This window comes from Melanerpes formicivorus, unplaced genomic scaffold (assembly GCF_026170545.1).
Source record: "Melanerpes formicivorus ecotype bairdi unplaced genomic scaffold, bMelFor1.0.p_v2 SCAF_34, whole genome shotgun sequence".
NCBI classification, from domain to species: Eukaryota; Metazoa; Chordata; class Aves; order Piciformes; family Picidae; genus Melanerpes; species Melanerpes formicivorus.
Window position 1 is genome coordinate 510176 of NW_027142386.1, and position 16662 is coordinate 526837.

A 16662-nucleotide genomic window follows, 5' to 3' on the forward strand; every position below is an offset into this window, starting at 1 on the left:
TTGCTGGACTCTCACCTGCAACAAGGGCCAGGAGAAGAGGAAACAGCCTCAGGTTGTGCCAGGGGGGGTTCAGGTTGGAGATTAGGAAAAATCTCTTCCCAGCAAGGGCTCTCAGGCACTGGCAGAGGCTGCCCAGGGAGCTGCTGGAGTCCCCAGCCCTGGAGGGGTTTCAAAGCTGCAGGGCTGTGGTGCTGAGGGCTGTGGGGCTGAGGGCTGTGGTTTAGTGGCAGTGGCTCAGCAGCAGTGGTGGATTGTGAGCTCTGGGGGAGAGATTGGTGTGGGTGATCTCAAAGATTTCTTCCAACCTCAAGAGCCCTATGATTGTCTGACTCCTGAGCTGTGAGTGCAGAAGCCTCAGCAGCTGATGCTGCAGTGCTGCTGGTTCTGTATTGTCACTGCAGTTCTCAAAAGCAAGCATGAGCTCCCTAGGACAGATCAGGGAAAGAAACTAAAACCCAACCAAGCCAAAGTCTTCCTCCCAGCCACTGGCAGCAGCTGAGCTGCCTTGGTCAAAACAAAGTCTGTGTCAAAAATACTGAAAGAGGAGGTGAAGGCTAAGTGCAGAAGGAGAAAGAGCAGCCAGCCTGGAAAGAGTTTTGGTGCTTTATTTGCTCCCAGTCCAGCCAGAGAGGAAGCAAATACCCCTTCTGCACAGCACCCATCCACTACCCCACTGCACAGCACCCAGCTGAGAGGAGAGCTTGGAAGGGACCTCTAGAGATCACTGAGTCCAACTCCCCTGCCAGAGCAGCAGCCCCCAGGGCAGGGCACACAGGAACACATCCAGGTGAGGCTTGAAAGGCTCCAGGGGAGACTCCACAACCTCCCTGGGCAGCCTGCTCCAGGGCTCCAGCAGCCTCACATCAAAGAAGTTTCTCCTCATGGTGAGGTGGAACCTCCTGGGTTCCAGCCTGTCCCCATTGCTCCTTGTCCTATCACTGGGCACCACCAAACAGAGCCTGGCAGCTTCACCCTGCCACCCACCCCTCAGATATTGAGAGGCACTGATCACATCCCAGACATCTCTACCCAGGTACACTGAGGCACACAGAATGGAAGGGACCACTGGAGCTCACCAATTCCAAGCCCCCCTGCAGGGCAGGGGCACCCAGAGAAGGTCACCCAGGAACACATCCAGCTGGGGTTTGAATGCTCCAGAGATGGAGACTCCACCACCTCCCTGGACAGCTTGCCCCAGGGCTCCACCACCCTTCAATTATAGAAGTTCCTCCTTCTTGTGGTCAAGCCTGTGCCCACTGCCCCTTGTCCTGGCACTGGGCACCACTGAACACAGCCTGGTGGCACCCAGCTGACACCCACCCTCGAAGTATGGCTCAGCATCAATCACACCTCCCCTCAGGCTGCTCTTCTCCAGTCTGGACAGCCCCAATCCCCTCAGTTTCCCCATCAGAGACGTTCCAGACCCCCCAGCAGCACAACCACACCGAGAGGGACCAGGCTGCCCTGCCAGACAGGGCAGGTTTGGTGCCTCGCAGCCGCTGCTCCCAGCACGGGAGCTAACAGCTGCACCGGGAGCAGCTGATCGCTACAAGGAAAAGCTTTCAGCTGCCAAGAGCCAACCAGAGCCTTTCTACACACAGAGTAAGAAACTTCAGAGGCTGAAGGCTCCAGAGCTCTGCCTCTGCTCAGCCCTTCCCTGACTTCTCCGCAGCCGGCTCTAGAGAGGAAAGGATTTCTCCCTCCTGGAAGCCATTCCACCCCCAGGAACTCCCCCACTGCTCACACTCCTCACTCCCCTCTTTTCCCCCCAGGAACAGCCCCAAGAAAGGCAAAAAACCCCAGGGAAATCCAACTCCCCCCTCCCCAACCTTCAGCACAGCAAAACTGCCCCTGGATGAGAGCCTGGGGAGCAGCCCGGGGCTGGCCGCGGCTCACAAACAAAACCCAGGAGGGGTCCCAAGGAGCACCAACAAAAAAGGGCAAGGGAAGGAATTAAAATCAGGCATTACCTTGTAAAGAGCTGGGAACTTTAGCCAGAACTGCATTTGGGACATTTTAAAGCACCGGTGGAGCAGGAGGAGGAGGAGGAGGAGGAGGAGGAGGCGGCCGGAGGAGCGGCGAGGTGAGAATTGGCAGCAGAGAATGGAGCAAGGTCTTCATTCATGACCCCCGGGGCAGCAGGAGCCGGGGAAGGAGCTCGGTGGGGAGGGCTTCGGGAGAATTAAGATGCAAAAGTGGGGAAAGGGGAGGGAGGGAAGGGCAAGGGGGGAAAAAGGCAGGGGGCAGCCATGCAGCGAGGCTGTCCTGAGCCGGTGGCGATTTGCATAGAGCCTTTAGTCATGAAGGAGAGAGCTCTTTTACTTCCTCTAAGCACAGAGGGCTGACTTTCAGGAAATGATGCCTGCCCGCTTGGTAAGTCAGGGAAATTACTGGCAGTGCGCTGAGCATTACTGTATGTGCTGTAATCCAACCACAGCCACCCTGTAAACAAAGCTGCGCCGCGCTCCGCGCCGCCAGAGCTCCGGCCGCCGGCCCCCGGCTCGGCGCTGCCCCACGGCCACCCCCGAAACCTCCACCGCGCCTTCCCCCGCTGGGGACGGGGGAAAAACAACCCACCAGCCTTTCCTCAGCAGGGACTAGGGCGTTCCAGCCCCCCCAAATCGCCCTCCAGCCTTCCACACTGGGGCTGGGGGGGGTCCTATCCGCCAAAATAAACCTCCCACCAGCCTTTCCTCAGCAGGGACTAGGGGGTTCCAGCCCCCCAAATCGCCCTCCAGCCTTCCACACTGGGGCTGGGGGGGTCCTGTCCACCAAAAACCCAACCCACCAGCCTTTCCTCAGCAGGGACTAGGGGGTTCCAGCTCCCCCAAATCTCCCTCCAGCCTTCCACACTGGGGCTGGGAGTTCCTGTCCCCATAAAACCAACCCACCAGCCTTTCCTCAGCAGGGACTAGGGGGTTCCAGCTCCCCCAAATCTCCCTCCAGCCTTCCACACTGGGGCTGGGAGTTCCTGTCCCCATAAAACCAACCCACCAGCCTTTCCTCAACAGAGACTAGAGGGTTCCAGCCCCCCCAAATCGCCCTCCAGCCTCCCCCAACTGGGGCTGGGGGGTCCTAGCTAAGAAAAACCTCCCACCAGCCTTTCCTTGACAGGGATTAGGGGGTTCTATCCCCCCCAACCCTTCCCCAGCCTTCCCCAACTGGGGCTGGGGGAGTCCTGCCCCCATAAAAACCCCACCAGCCTTTCCTCAGCAGGGATTAGGGCTGGTCCTATCCCCCAAACCCCCTCAACCACCCTTCCACACTGGGGCTGGGGGGTACTGTCCACCAGAACCTCCCCCCCCAGCCTTTCCCAACTGGGGCTGGGGAATCTTGTCCCCATAAAACACACACACACACACACACACACACAGAGCCTTTCCTTATTGGAGCTGGGAGAGTCCTGTCCACCAAATCCCCCCCTAGCCTTCCCCCAACTGGTTCTGGGGGGGTCCTGTCACCGTAACACCCCCCCCAGCCTTTCCTTATTGGCGCTTGGGGGGTCCTGTCTACCAAAGCTTCCCCTTCAGCCTTCCCCAACTGGTTCTGGGGGGTCCTGTCACCATAACAGCCCCCCCACCAGCCTTTCCTTATTGGAGCTGGGGGGTCCTGTCCACCAAATCCCCCCCTAGCCTTCCCCCAACTGGTTCTGGGGCGCCGGGGCTGGGCTGTGCCTGCAGGGGCAGTGCCCCTGAGCTCCCCAGGCCAGTGCCCAGGGGCTGGATGCTCTCTCCTGCTCTCAGCGTGTCCCTACAACCACAGCACAGCTCCAAGGGAAGCTTCAGCTCCTGGCTGCTCAACCTTAGAGCCAGGGCTGGGTCCCTGCTGTCACTGCTCCTGGGGTCTCATGCTGAGAGCTTCTGGAAGCCCCAGGCTGGAAACTTCCCCAAAAGCAGAGCTCTGGAGTGACAGGAGGCTGGAGAGCTCTGGAGTGACAGGAGGCTGGAGAGCTCTGGAGTGACAGGAGGCTGGAGAGCTCTGGAGTGACAGGAGGCTGGAGAGCTCTGGAGTGACAGGAGGCTGGAGAGCTCTGGAGTGACAGGAGGCTGGAGAGCTCTGGAGTGACAGGAGGCTGGAGAGCTCTGGAGTGACAGGAGGCTGGAGAGCTCTGGAGTGACAGGAGGCTGGAGAGCTCTGGAGTGACAGGAGGCTGGAGAGCTCTGGAGTGACAGGAGGCTGGAGAGCTCTGGAGTGACAGGAGGCTGGAGAGCTCTGGAGTGACAGGAGGCTGGAGAGCTCTGGAGTGACAGGAGGCTGGAGAGCTCTGGAGTGACAGGAGGCTGGAGAGCTCTGGAGTGACAGGAGGCTGGAGAGCTCTGGAGTGACAGGAGGCTGGAGAGCTCTGGAGTGACAGGAGGCTGGAGAGCTCTGGAGTGACAGGAGGCTGGAGAGCTCTGGAGTGACAGGAGGCTGGAGAGCTCTGGAGTGACAGGAGGCTGGAGAGCTCTGGAGTGACAGGAGGCTGGAGAGCTCTGGAGTGACAGGAGGCTGGAGAGCTCTGGAGTGACAGGAGGCTGGAGAGCTCTGGAGGAGAAGGACTTGGGGGCCTCAGTTGGTGATAAACTCAAGAGGAGCTGGCAGTGGGCACTGGCAGCCCAGAAGGCAGCCATGCCCTGAGCTGCATCAGAGGAAGCCCTGGAATGGGTTGTGCAGGGAGGTGGTTGGGACACAGTCCCTGGAGGTGTTCAGGACCAGGCTGGATGAGGCTCTGGCCAGGCTGATCTAGTGTGGGGTGTCCCTGCCCATGGCAGGGGGGTTGGAACTGGCTGATCCTTGTGGTCCCTTCCAGCCCTGACTGATGCTGTGATACTAAGTGTGAGCAGCAGGGTGGGGGAGGGGATTGTGCCCCTCTGAGGGAGGGCACTGTGCCCCTCTGCTCAGACCCCACCACCAGAGCTCATCTCCCCCCCGAGAGCTGTGGCAGTGCTGCTCCAGGAGCCCTTCTGCAGCCCCCAAGGGGAAAAGGAGAGGTTTGCTTTCTGTGGGCAGCTGGTTTTGGGGTGGGGATTGAGACAGTGGGGCTCTGACTGCTGCTTCTGGCTGGATTTGAGTGGCCTGGAGCTGGGGCTAGGGGCTTGACTGAGATGTTTGAAAGTGAAGAGACCAAATCCACTCCTGAAATGTCTCCATTAGTGCCCTGCCTTGCTGGGTGACCTGGATTAAAGCCACCAGCTCTTGCCCAGGCTTCCCAAGCTCTTGCTCTTTATGCCACCTGTCAAAAGCAGCTGCCTGATTGCCTCTTCCTTTCCTGCTCCTTGGAGCAGCAGGGCACGAAGCAGGCAGCAAAGCCAGGAGAGGAAGCAAAGCATCTGACATGGTTATGGATAAGCAGGGCTGCTAAATGCATTTGACAAGACCACAGTAATATAATCACAGCAGAGAAGCTAACCCAGAGAGAAACCACCACCTGGAATGCTGACCACCAGCCCCAGGGGAGAAGGCACAGCACAGCTCCTCTGCTCCACACACTTAATCATGGACTGCTTCGGGGTGGAAAAGGCCTCAGAGACTGAAACCCTGGCGGGCAGGAAGGGTCCTGACACCACAGCAGGGCTCAGAGGATGGAATCCTAAAGTGGCTGAGCTTGGAAGGGACCTTAGAGATCAGCTACTCCAACCTCCCCAGGGATGCCTCTCAAGTGGACTCAGCTGCTCAGGGCCTCATCCAGCCTGGCCCTGAACACCTCCAGGCAGGAGGCAGCCACAGCCTCCCTGGGCAGCCTGTGCCAGGCTCTCCCCAGCCTCACTGGCAACAATTTCTTCCTCCTGTCCACTCTCAATCTCTCCTCTCCCAGCTCAGAGCCACTGCCCCTGGCCCTGTCCCTCCCAGCCACATGTGAGGTGCCAGGGACAGGAGAGCAGAAGTGTTCCAGGGTTTACTTGACCTGCTGGCCTCCAGCACGAGCTGAGCTGCACAGCCCAGCTGGGTACCTCCTCGGGTAACCTTCACAGCCTCCTGTGCCAGCTCCTCAGCACTGAGCTGCAGCACAGCTCGCTGGCACACTGCTGGAATCAGGAGCAGGACTTCCAGGAAAGGGCAGCTATGGATCAGCCACACACAGGGGAGGCACAGACAGGTAGGGGCTGGAAGGGCCATGGCCATAGGTTGCTTCAACACCTCCAGGGCTGGGGACTCCACCACCTCCCTGGGCAGCCTGTGCCAAGCCCTGACCACTCTTGCAGCAAACAAATCTTGCTTCATCTCCAACCTAACCCTCCCCTGGCACAGTTTCAGGCCATTTCCTTTCATGCTATCACCTGATCCTAGGGAGAAGAGCCCAAGCCCCACCTCACTGCAGCCTCTACAGAGCAGTGAGGTCTCCCTCAGCCTCCTCTTCTCCACACTCAACCCCCCCAGCTCCCTCAGCTGCTCCTCCCCAGCCCTGTTCTCCAGACCCCTCCCCAGCTCTGTTGTCCCTTTGCAGTGGAATTGCTGCACACAACCCCTGGACTCCAACCCAGCAGCACCTGAGGCTGGAGGAGCCAACAGCAGGGGGGGAGGGAAGGGATGGAAACCAAGAGCTGCCTCTCTCCAGGACTCTGCTGCCTAAGGCTGTGCCTGTCTGCAGCCAGTGGACCTTTCCCAGAAGGAGATGGCACCACAGGGTGGGGGGGGAGGCTCTGGCTTCAGAGCTGCCAAAACATCAGACCCCAAGATGGCCTCAGAGAACCATTTCCTAAACCTCCTTGCAAGCCACTTGTTTATCCAAGGAATGCCAACAGCCCAGGCAGGATGAATCACCCAGCAGCAAGCCAAGAGCCAAAGAAACACAACCCTGTGGAGGAAACAAGCTGAAGTTCACATCAGGCTGCTCTGAGCAAGCTAAGCTCTCCCAGCATGCAGAAGGGGGCTGGGGGAGGCAGCTCCATGCAGAGCAGGCTCTCCAGAGCCAAGCAGCAGCAGTGGATCAGTCAGCTGCAAGGAAATTCCCTCAGCACTTGAGAGATGAGGCAGCTCCCACTCCTGGCAGCCTCAGGCCAGGGCAAGGCTTCACCCTCTGAAGATCCAGCTGAGGATCTCCAAAACAAAACAGGAGGCAGTGGGGAGGAAATGCCAGAGCTGGAGGAGCTTCCCCCCCATCCACACCCCCATTGCCCCCTCCCAAGCCCCTGGGGCACAGAACAATCCCCCAGGCCCTGCATCTGCTGCACCCCAGAGCCAGCACTCAGCTGCCCCTCAGAGCTTTCCAGTCCTTCACATCCTCAGAGTGCAGCAGGTTGGGAGGGAGCCTCCAAGGGCAGCTTGGCCAGACCCCTGCAGGCACAGCTCCAGCCAGAGCAGGCTGCAGAGGGCCACAGCCAGGCTCCCCTTGGATGTCTCCAGGGATGGAGCTTCAACACCTGAGCAACCTGTGCCAGTGTCTCCTCACCCTCCCTGTGCAGAGCTTCCAACCTAACTCTGCCCTGCTCCAGCTCCAAACCACTGCCCCTCAGCCTATCCCCAAGGCCCTTCTGCACAGTCCCTCCCCAGCCTGCCTGCAGCTCCCCTGCAGATACTGCAGTGCAGCTCTAAGGGCTCCCTGGAGCCTTCTCTTCTCCAGGGGGAGCAGCCCCAGCTCTTTCAGCCTGGCTTCATAGGAGGCTTCCTTGAAGCTCCTGAAGGAGACAAGGAGCCAACATGGTCAGGCCCCATGTGCAAAGGCAGCAAAGACTCCCTCAGAAGACCCCAGCCCATCAGGATTTATCCAAGGCTCTCTTACCACAACATCCAGCAAGCTCCTCATGGTCTCTCTCTGCTTTCACTCCTCTCTGGCATGGCCAAACCAGCACCAAGCTGCTGGAGCCTCACCACTCCCACCAGGGAAGGATGGAAAAGGCAGGGACTTTCCTCCAGAGTCCCTGGGAATGCTGGAACCACCCCAAGGTGCTCCCACACCTTCCCAATGCCTTGCTTCAGCTCTCCAGGCAGGTGGTTAACACTTTGGCATCTGGGACAGCAAAGAGTCAGGAGGGTGGAAGGTGTTGCTGAAGCAAGAGATGGAAAAGATCCAGCATGCTCCCAGATGAGTCCAGGCTGATGCCACCACCTCCACCACAATGCCTGCAGCTCCACCAGCTCCAGCCTCTCATTCTGGCTCCTGAGGAGGGAGAATTCCCTCCCTGAGAGGGGACTCTGCCCTGCTGAGACTCCACCTCTAGTACTGTGTCCAGTTCTGCTGTCCCCAGCATCAGGAGGGCACAGAGCTGCTGGAGTGAGGCCAGAGGAGGCCACAAGGATGAGCCAAGGGCTGGAGCAGCTCTGCTGTGAGCACAGGCTGAGGGAGCTGGGGGTGCTCAGCCTGGAGAGGAGAAGGCTCCAGGGGGACCTCAGAGCTGCCTGCCAGGAGCTGAAGGGATCCTGCAGGAAGGCTGCAGAAGGATTCTCCTGAGGGTGTCTGAGCCAGGCCAAGGGGGAATGGTTTGAAGCTGAGGCAGAGCAGGGTTAGACTGGAGCTGAGGAAGAAGTTCTTCAGTGTGAGGGTGGTGAGAGCCTGGCACAGGCTGCCCAGGGAGGCTGTGGCTGCCTCCTCCTTGCAGGTATTCAAAGCCAGGCTGGATGAGACCTGAGCAGGCTGGGCTGGTGGGAGGGGTCCCTGCCCATGGCAGGGAGGTTGGAACTGGCTGACCTTGAAGGTGCCTGCCAACCCAAGGCACTCTGAGCCTCTCTGCATTTCCCCTGCAGCAGGGGAAGGAAGCTCATTGACCACTTACTAGAAAACACAGAAGCTGCAGAAATGCTGAAGGCCTTTTCCCGTCACAGACATCAACCAAACTGCCCCAGCCCTGCGAGCCAAGGCCTGGGGACAGGGCCTCTCCCTCTCCCCCTTCCCCTGGCAGCCTGCTAAGTGGCCTCCACAAGCTGATGAGCTCACATTTCTGCCTCCCTCCTCCCACAATCAACTCTGCAGGAGGCCAGGATCGATGCTGGGACAATTCACTGACCTGGCCTGGTTCAGCCACTTACGAGACTCAGGTCAGCAGCTTCCTGGTGAGCAAGCAGACCCAGCTGGGCCAGGCCAGGCACCACAGAGCCACAGACTGCACTGGGCTGCAAGGGACCCTCAGAGGGCAGCTTGGCCAAGCCCCTGCAGGCAGCAGGGACAGCTCCAGCCAGAGCAGGCTGCACAGGGACACAGCCAGGCTGGGCCTGGATGTCCCCAGGGATGGAACCTCCACCACCTCCCTGGGCAGCCTGTGCCAGTGTCTCCTCACCCTCCCTGTGCAGAGCTTCCTCCTGAGCTCCAACCTAACTCTACCCTGCTCCAGTTCCAAACCATTGCCCTTGGTCCTATCCCAACAGCCCCTCCTGCACAGTCCCTCCCCAGCCTGCCTGCAGCTCCCTGCAGATATTGCAATGCAGCTCTGAGGTCTCCCTGGAGCCTTCTCTCCTCCAGGCTGAGCAGCCCCAGCTCTCCCAGCCTGTCCTCACAGCAGAGGTGCTGCAGCCCTCTGGGCAGGGCAGAGGCATTAGGGCCACCTCAGGTGTCAGTGGTTTGATCTTGGCCCCTGTCTGTTAGCAAACCCTCTGTGTGCTGGCAGGGGCTGAGTCACAGGTTCCATCCTGTGCAGAACTTCCAACCTCCCTCTGCCCTGCTCCAGTCCCAAACCATTGCCCTTGGTCCTGTCCCCACAGCCCCTTCTGAGCAGTCCCTCCCCAGCCTGCCTGCAGCTCCCCCTTCAGACACTGAAATGCAGCTCTGAGGTCTGCCCAGGACCTTCTCTTCTGCAGGCTGACTTCAGCCTGCCCTTGGAGCAGATCTGATCTCCTTGGTGGCACCAAGAGGAGGAACTCCAGCAGCAAACTGCATTTGGGCAACCACCTCGAAGCAGCAGAGCTCCCCAGCCCCTGGAAACCCAACCCTGCAGAAATCAGAGCCCTGAGGAGCTTCAAAGCCTCTCTTTAGCCACACCAAGAAATTCAAAGCACAATTAAAGGGGGGAGTTAACCCCTCAAGGAGAGGGCAAAGGCATTCATCTGCTGATGCATGGATTCACCAATCAGGCAGGAAGAAGAGACAGGTGAGGAAGGCAAAAGGTTGTGTTCAAACACATCTTGACACTCAGTGACTGAAAATAAAACAGATCCAAAAGCCACAGCAGCTTAAAGGCAAAAGCTGTCCCAGGTCCTCCTGCCTGCTTCCCCAGGGCCTTGTGCTGAGGGTGGGGAGCTTCAGATGGGCCACAGCTGGGTGCTGAGCAGCAGAGTGGGAGAGGGAAAGCTCTGCAGACCTGCTCCAAATCCATTCCTGATGGAACATCTGCTCTGCCTGGCAGCATGGAGACAGCTCAGCTTGGAGAAGAGAAGGGAAGGCTGCAGGGAGACCTCAGAGCAGCCTGCCAGGACCTGAAGGGGCTCCAGGAGAGCTGGGGAGGGACTATGGACAAGGGCCGGGAGTGCCAGGATGAGGAACAATGGCTTTGAGCTGGGAGAGGGGAGACTGAGACTGGAGATGAGGAAGAAATTGTTGAGAGTGAGGGTGGGGAGAGCCTGGCACAGGCTGCCCAAGGAGGCTGTGGATGTCCCAAGCCTGGAGGTGTTGAAGGCCAGGCTGGATGAGGCCCTGAGCAGCCTGGGCTGGTGGGAGGTGTCCCTGCCCATGGCAGGGGGCTTGGAACTGGCTGATCTCTGAGGTCCCTTCCAACCCATTCTGTGATTCTGTCATTAAACAAGGCCTGCAGGGAACTCCTGAGCTGCTCCTGAGAGAGAAGCCACCCCCAAAGCACCCAGCTCAGGAGGTGCTGGACATATCTAAGGGTCCCTTCCACCTCCTCCTTTCCCTACCTCCAGAAGGCAGCACTGAAAAATGACCACCCCCCAGTCCCCCTCCTCCCCCCAGAGGCAGCAGGAGCCAGGTACTCACCTGAGGAAAATCACCATTCTTTGGTAAGAAGTCAGTAGGGTCCACAGCTGCATAGTTTGTGTCCAAGAAATGTGGTCTGCTGAGGGGGGTTGTATAAAAATCAGGAAGGGGATTAAAATATTGCCTGAAAGGAAAAGGGGAAGAGAAGTTAATGGTGGCCTGCCAGAGCTGAGGGCTCCTCAGGAGGCTTCAGACTCCAGGGGGGAGGCTGCACCCCCAGGATGCTACCTGAAGCATGCTGGGAAGCTGTGACACACAGAGGAGATGGGTGGGAAGGAAAAGCTTTGCTCATCCAGGGAGCAGAACAGAGCCACAAGTCCTGGGAATCATGGAATGGGAATCATGGAATGGGTTGGGCTGGAAGGGACCTGAAAGCTCAGCCAGTTCCAAGCCCCCTGCCATGGGCAGGGACACCTCCCCCTAGAGCAGATTGCTCAAGGCCCAACAGCCCAACTGGAGCTCACAATCCACCACTGCTGCTCAGCCACTGCCACTGAACCACAGCCCTCAGCCCCACAGCCCTCAGCCCCACAGCCCTGCAGCTTTGAAACCCCTCCAGGGCTGGGGACTCCAGCAGCTCCCTGGGCAGCCTCTGCCAGTGCCTGAGAGCCCTTGCTGGGAAGAGATTTTTCCTAATCTCCAACCTGAACCCCCCCTGGCACAACCTGAGGCTGTTTCCTCTTCTCCTGGCCCTTGTTGCAGGTGAGAGTCCAGCAAGGGATTATCATAGAGTCATGGAATGGGTTGGAAGGGAGCTCAAAGCTCAGCCAGTTCCAATCCCCCCTGCCATGGGCAGGGACACCTCCCACCAGCCCAGGCTGCTCAGGGCCTCATCCAGCCTGGCCTGCAGCACCTCCAGGGAGGAGGCAGCCACAGCCTCCCTGGGCAGCCTGTGCCAGGCTCTCCCCAGCCTCACTCTCAACAATTTCTTCCTTCTCTCCACTCTCAATCTCCCCTCTCCCAACCCTTCTCCAAACTCCCTCCCCAGCTCTCCTGGAGCCCCTTCAGGTCCTGCAAAGATGCTCTAAGCTCTCCTTGGAGCCTTCTCCTCCTCACACTGAACAACCCCAACTCCCCAGCCTCTCCCCACAGCAGAGGCTCTCCAGCCTCTGATCATCTTGGTGGCCTCCTTCATGGACCCTCTCCAGCAGCTCCAGGTCCTTCTTGGACTCTGGGGCCCCCAGAACTGGAAGCAGTGCTGCAGGTGGGGTCTGAGCAGGGCAGAGCAGAGGGGCAGCATCCCCCCTGGCTCATCCTTCCCAGACTCAGCAGTGGAGAGGCTGGAAAGCTGTGGTAGGAATTCTGTTCTTGGCAATCTGTGTGAGCTGGGAAGGATTTGACAGACAGGAAATGCTCTGGGGGACTAAAGGAGATATCAGCCCTGACAAACAAAGCAGAACCCCAGGCTCTGAGCTGTCCCAGTGCCAAGTGTTGGCTGGGTGTGATGGAACCCAACACTACAGAGGGACAGGCATCAAGTTCCAGGGCAGCTGGAGCTGAGGAAGAAGTTCTTCAGTAGGAGGGAGGTGAGAGCCTGGCACAGGCTGCCCAGGGAGGTTGTGGCTGCCTCCTGCCTGGAGGTGTTCAAGGCCAGGCTGGATGAGGCCTTGAGCAGCTGAGTCTAGCTGAGAGGTGTCCCTGCCCATGGAAGGGGGTTGGAGGAGATGAGCTCTGAGGTCCCTTCCAACCTGAGCCATTCTGCTTCTGCCTTTCTACCCTCACCCCTTGCATGAGGAGAGAGGATGGCCAAGGGTCCAAGTGGAGGCTGCTCAGTCTGGAGAAGAGAAGGCTCTGAGGAGACCTTCTTGTGGCCTTCCAGGATCTGAAGGGGGTTACAAGAAAGCTGGGGAGGGACTTGTGAGGGTGTCAGGGAGTGATAGGACTGGGGGGAGGGGGTGTCAGGGAGTGATAGGACTGGGGGGGGGGTGGAGCACAACTAGCAGTGGGGAGATTCAGATCCTGCCCCAGCCCAGGGCAGAAGACAGCTCCAGCAGCCAGGGCAGAGAGCATCACCCTGCACACAGCCCTGAGAGGGAGGTTTGCTGCTGACAGAGCTCAGCTTGAAGCCAGATCAGAGTGGAAGGGTTAGGGACATGCAGCCTTAGACAGACCTCTCAGCCCAGACAGCTGAAGGATGGATGGAACCCAGCAGAGCCAGCCACAGAGCTCAGCTACAGAGGGAACACCAGCAAAGGGCTCCTGATGGCTGCCTCCTGGGCAGGACACATCCCAGGGCTTCCTCCTGCTCCCTCCCCCAGCTCCTGCTTCCTGTGGCTGGGCAGGGACTGCAAAAGGGCAGAAAAATCAGGGAGCTTTAGGTTGGATGTCAGGAAGATTTATTTACTCCCTTATGGAGACTTCTGGGCACCAAATGGTGATGGAGGAGGGGGGCAGGATGGGCATGGAGGAGGCTGCCATGCTCCTCACTCCTTGCCTCCTGAGCTGGGGAAGGCTCTGATCTTCTCCCCAGGATCAGGTGATAAAGTAAGAGTGAATGGCCTGAAATTGTGCCAGGGGAGGGTTAGGTTGGAGATGAGGACCAATTTCTTTGCTGCTAGAGTGGTCAGTGTCTGGCACAGGCTGCCCAGGGAGGTGGTGGAGTCCCCAGCCCTGGAGGGGTTCAAGAACTGTGTGGCCATGGCCCTTGGGGCTGCGGTGGGGTCAGCTTGAAGGCTGGACTGGGTGATCTTGGGAGGCCTTTTCCAACCTAAACAATCCTCTGATCCCTTTCCCCCTTGCAGGAGCAGCCTGTGGTGCCCAGCTGAGTGTCTCCTGGCTCTGCTGTCCCACAGGCAGGCTCCTTCCCAGCCCTGCAGGGCTGAGGAATGTGCTTCGCAATCCTTCCCGTCAGGGCTCCGCTCCGCTCTGCCTGCTTGGGCAATCACCACGTTTGCAACCACTCAAAGCCTTTCACCCACTCAAAACCTTTCACCCCAGCTGCCTGGGCTTCCTCTTGTGGCAAGATGAACGTTCTTCAGAATGCCAGAGCTCCAGAAGCCACAGCCACCAGCTGCAAGTGCGGGGAGAGGGAGGGAGGAGAAGCAGAGCTCCAAAGGCAGCCCTGGCCAGGAGCAGGGCGGGGAAGGGCTCTGCTGCCACGGGGCTGCTGGGCAACCAAGGTGCCCTGTGTGGCCAGCAAGCTCCTTGGTGACCCTGTCCAACATCCACATGGGGTTTTAGCTGCACACACAGTTAGCTCCTGCTGCTAAAGACATTTTTCCTGCTCTCTTTTCCCCCCTATGCTTAAAGAGAACAGCCTCAACAGGAGAGAGCTGCCCTCCTCTTCTCCCCTTTTCTCCTTCTTCTCAAGGATAACAACCTCAGAAAGGAAGAGCTCTCTCCTCTTCCTCCTTTTCTCCTTCTCAAGGACAGCCTCAGAAAGGAAGAGCTCTCTCCTCTCTCTCTTCTTCTCCTTCAAGGGTAACAGCCTCAGAAAGGAAGAGCTCCCTCTCCTCGTTCTCAAGGATAACAGCCTCAATAAGGGAAAGCTCTCTCCTCTTCTCCCCTTTTCTCCTTCTCCTCAAGGATAGCCTCAGAAAGGAAGAGCTCCCTCCTGTTTTTCCCTTTTCTCCTTCTTTCTCAAGGGTAAAAGCCTCAAGAAGGGAGAGCTCTCTCCTCTTTCTCCTTCTTCTCAAGGATAGCCTCAACAAGGGAGAGCTCCCTCCTCTTTCCCCCTTTTCTCTTTCTCCTTCAAGGATAACAGCTTCAAAAAGGCAGAGCTCTCTCCTCTCTTTCCTTTTCTCCTTCTTTTCAAGGATAGCTTCAAAAAGGAAGAGCTCTCTCCCCTTTTTCCCTTTTCTCCTTCTTTTCAAGGATAGCCTCAAAAAGGAAGAGCTCTCTCCTCCTTCTCCTTCAAGGGTAACAGCATCAAAAAGGAAGAGCTCTCTCCTCTTTCTCCTCCTTTTCAAGGATAGCCTCAGAAAGGAAGAGCTCCTTCCCCTCTTCTCCTTCTTTTCAAGGACAGCAGCCTCAAACAGGAAGAGCTCCCTCCTCTTTCTCCCCTTTCCTTCTTTTCAAAGCTAACAAGATGATCTTCTGGATGTTTATAAAGAGCTGAAGGGTGGAGGGGCAAGAAGAAGGGCTCAGGCTCCTTTCAGTGGTGCCCTGATAGGACAAGAGGCAATGGGCACAAACTGGAGCCCAGCAGGTTCCACCTCAATGTGAGGAAAAACTTCTTTGGTGTGAGGCTGCTGGAGGCCTGGAGCAGGCTGCCCAGGGAGGTTGTGGAGTCTCCTTCTCTGCAGGCTTTCAAGCCCCACACCTGGCTGTGTTCCTCTGGGACCTGCCCTGGGTGACTCTGCTCTGGCAGGGGGGTTGGACTGGATGATCTCCAGAGGTCCCTTCCAACCCCTCCCATTCTCTGATTCTGTGATAAGAGCCTCAGAGAAGGAAGAGCTCCTCCCTTCTTCTGCCTTTCCTCCCCTTCAGCGCTCTCACTTTGACCTCCTGCAGATGCAGCAGGACAGGGACCCGACCCCATGGGAGCACCATGGAAAACAGGAGCTGGCTCTGACAAGCCAGCTGCTGACTCCTGGCTCCTCCTGATCTGGCCAGGCATGTTCCAATCTGTGCAGAAATCCTGGGAATGCTGCATTTGCACACAGGGAGAGGCCTCTCCCCTTGCCTCTCAGGCTGGAAGCGCTGCGCTCTCGCTGCCCACCCTGAACCAGGACAGAGCTTGGCCACCACTGCACAAACTTAACCAGGGCAGGCAAAAGCTCTCCTCACCACAGCAGTGAACAGCAGCTTCTCTTTCACCAGCTCCTCATGAGGGCTCTGGACCAGTGAAGGTCACAGGAAGGAGACTAAGGACAGCCCCAACCTGCCTGGCCTCAGCTGCTGCAGAATGCTCAGCTCTGGTTGTGTTATTTTCATAGCATCACAGAATGGGTTGGGCTGGAAGGGACCTGAAAGCTCAGCCAGTTCCAACCCCCCCTGCCATGGGCAGGGACACCTCCCCCTAGAGCAGGTTGCTCAAGGCCCAACAGCCCAACTGGAGCTCACAATCCACCACTGCTGCTCAGCCACTGCCACTAAACCACAGCCCTCAGCCCCACAGCCCTCAGCCCTACAGCTTTGAAACCCCTCCAGGGCTGGGGACTCCAGCAGCTCCCTGGGCAGCCTCTGCCAGTGCCTGAGAGCCCTTGCTGGGAAGAGATTTTTCCTAATCTCCAGCCTGAACCCCCCCTGGCACAACCTGAGGCTGTTTCCTCTTCTCCTGTCCCTTGCTGCAGGTGAGAGTCCAGCAAGGGATTATCATAGAGTCATGGAATGGGTTGGGTTGGAAGGGACCTCAAAGCTCAGCCAGTTCCAACCCCCCCAGCCATGGGCAGGGACACCTCCCCCTAGACCAGGCTGCTCAAGGCCCAACAGCCCAACTGGAGTGACCCAGAATTGCCTGGAGCAAGGAACACCTTGGAAGCCACAGCACAAAGAGAGCCCAGCTCAGCCTCAGCCATGAGCTGAGCTCCAGCTCCTCCCTGCAGGTCACCTGCAGCTCCCTCCCTCCCTCTGCTCTCCCAGAAGCTTTTAACAGACTGTTTACATTTGGGTTTTCAGATGAAGAGCAGCTGAAAGCATAAGGAGGGGGAAGCTTTCCTTTGCTTTCACAGAAATGCCCTAGCATGGAGAAGTGGAGTCCTGAAAAGAGAACAGGAAAAACCTGCTCCAGGACAAAGCAGCTGCTGAGGATGAGCCAGGGCCAAACACAGCCACTGGCAAATGAGGTTTCTTCTGCCCAGGCTTTAAAGCTCACCTTGCACTCACTCCACTGCCAGCTGCATTTTTCTGCTTTCCAACACTCTTCCATCTTCCCATCCCTC

General features: G+C 58.2%; 1 protein-coding gene across 3 annotated transcripts in view; it reads right to left on the reverse strand.

Annotated features, from left to right (window-relative positions):
- The window catches only part of SBNO2 (strawberry notch homolog 2), a 77465-nt gene that overhangs the window by 43415 nt on the left and 17388 nt on the right, over window positions 1–16662 (reverse strand). For 2 of the 3 annotated variants that reach the window (XM_068156236.1, XM_068156235.1), the window contains exon 4: window positions 10841–10964. In XM_068156236.1, the coding sequence (XP_068012337.1) occupies window positions 10841–10964 (124 nt within the window). Of the gene's footprint in view, window positions 1–1970; window positions 3741–10840; window positions 10965–16662 lie in introns of those variants that run through there. The other variant, XM_068156237.1, reaches the window with a different exon arrangement.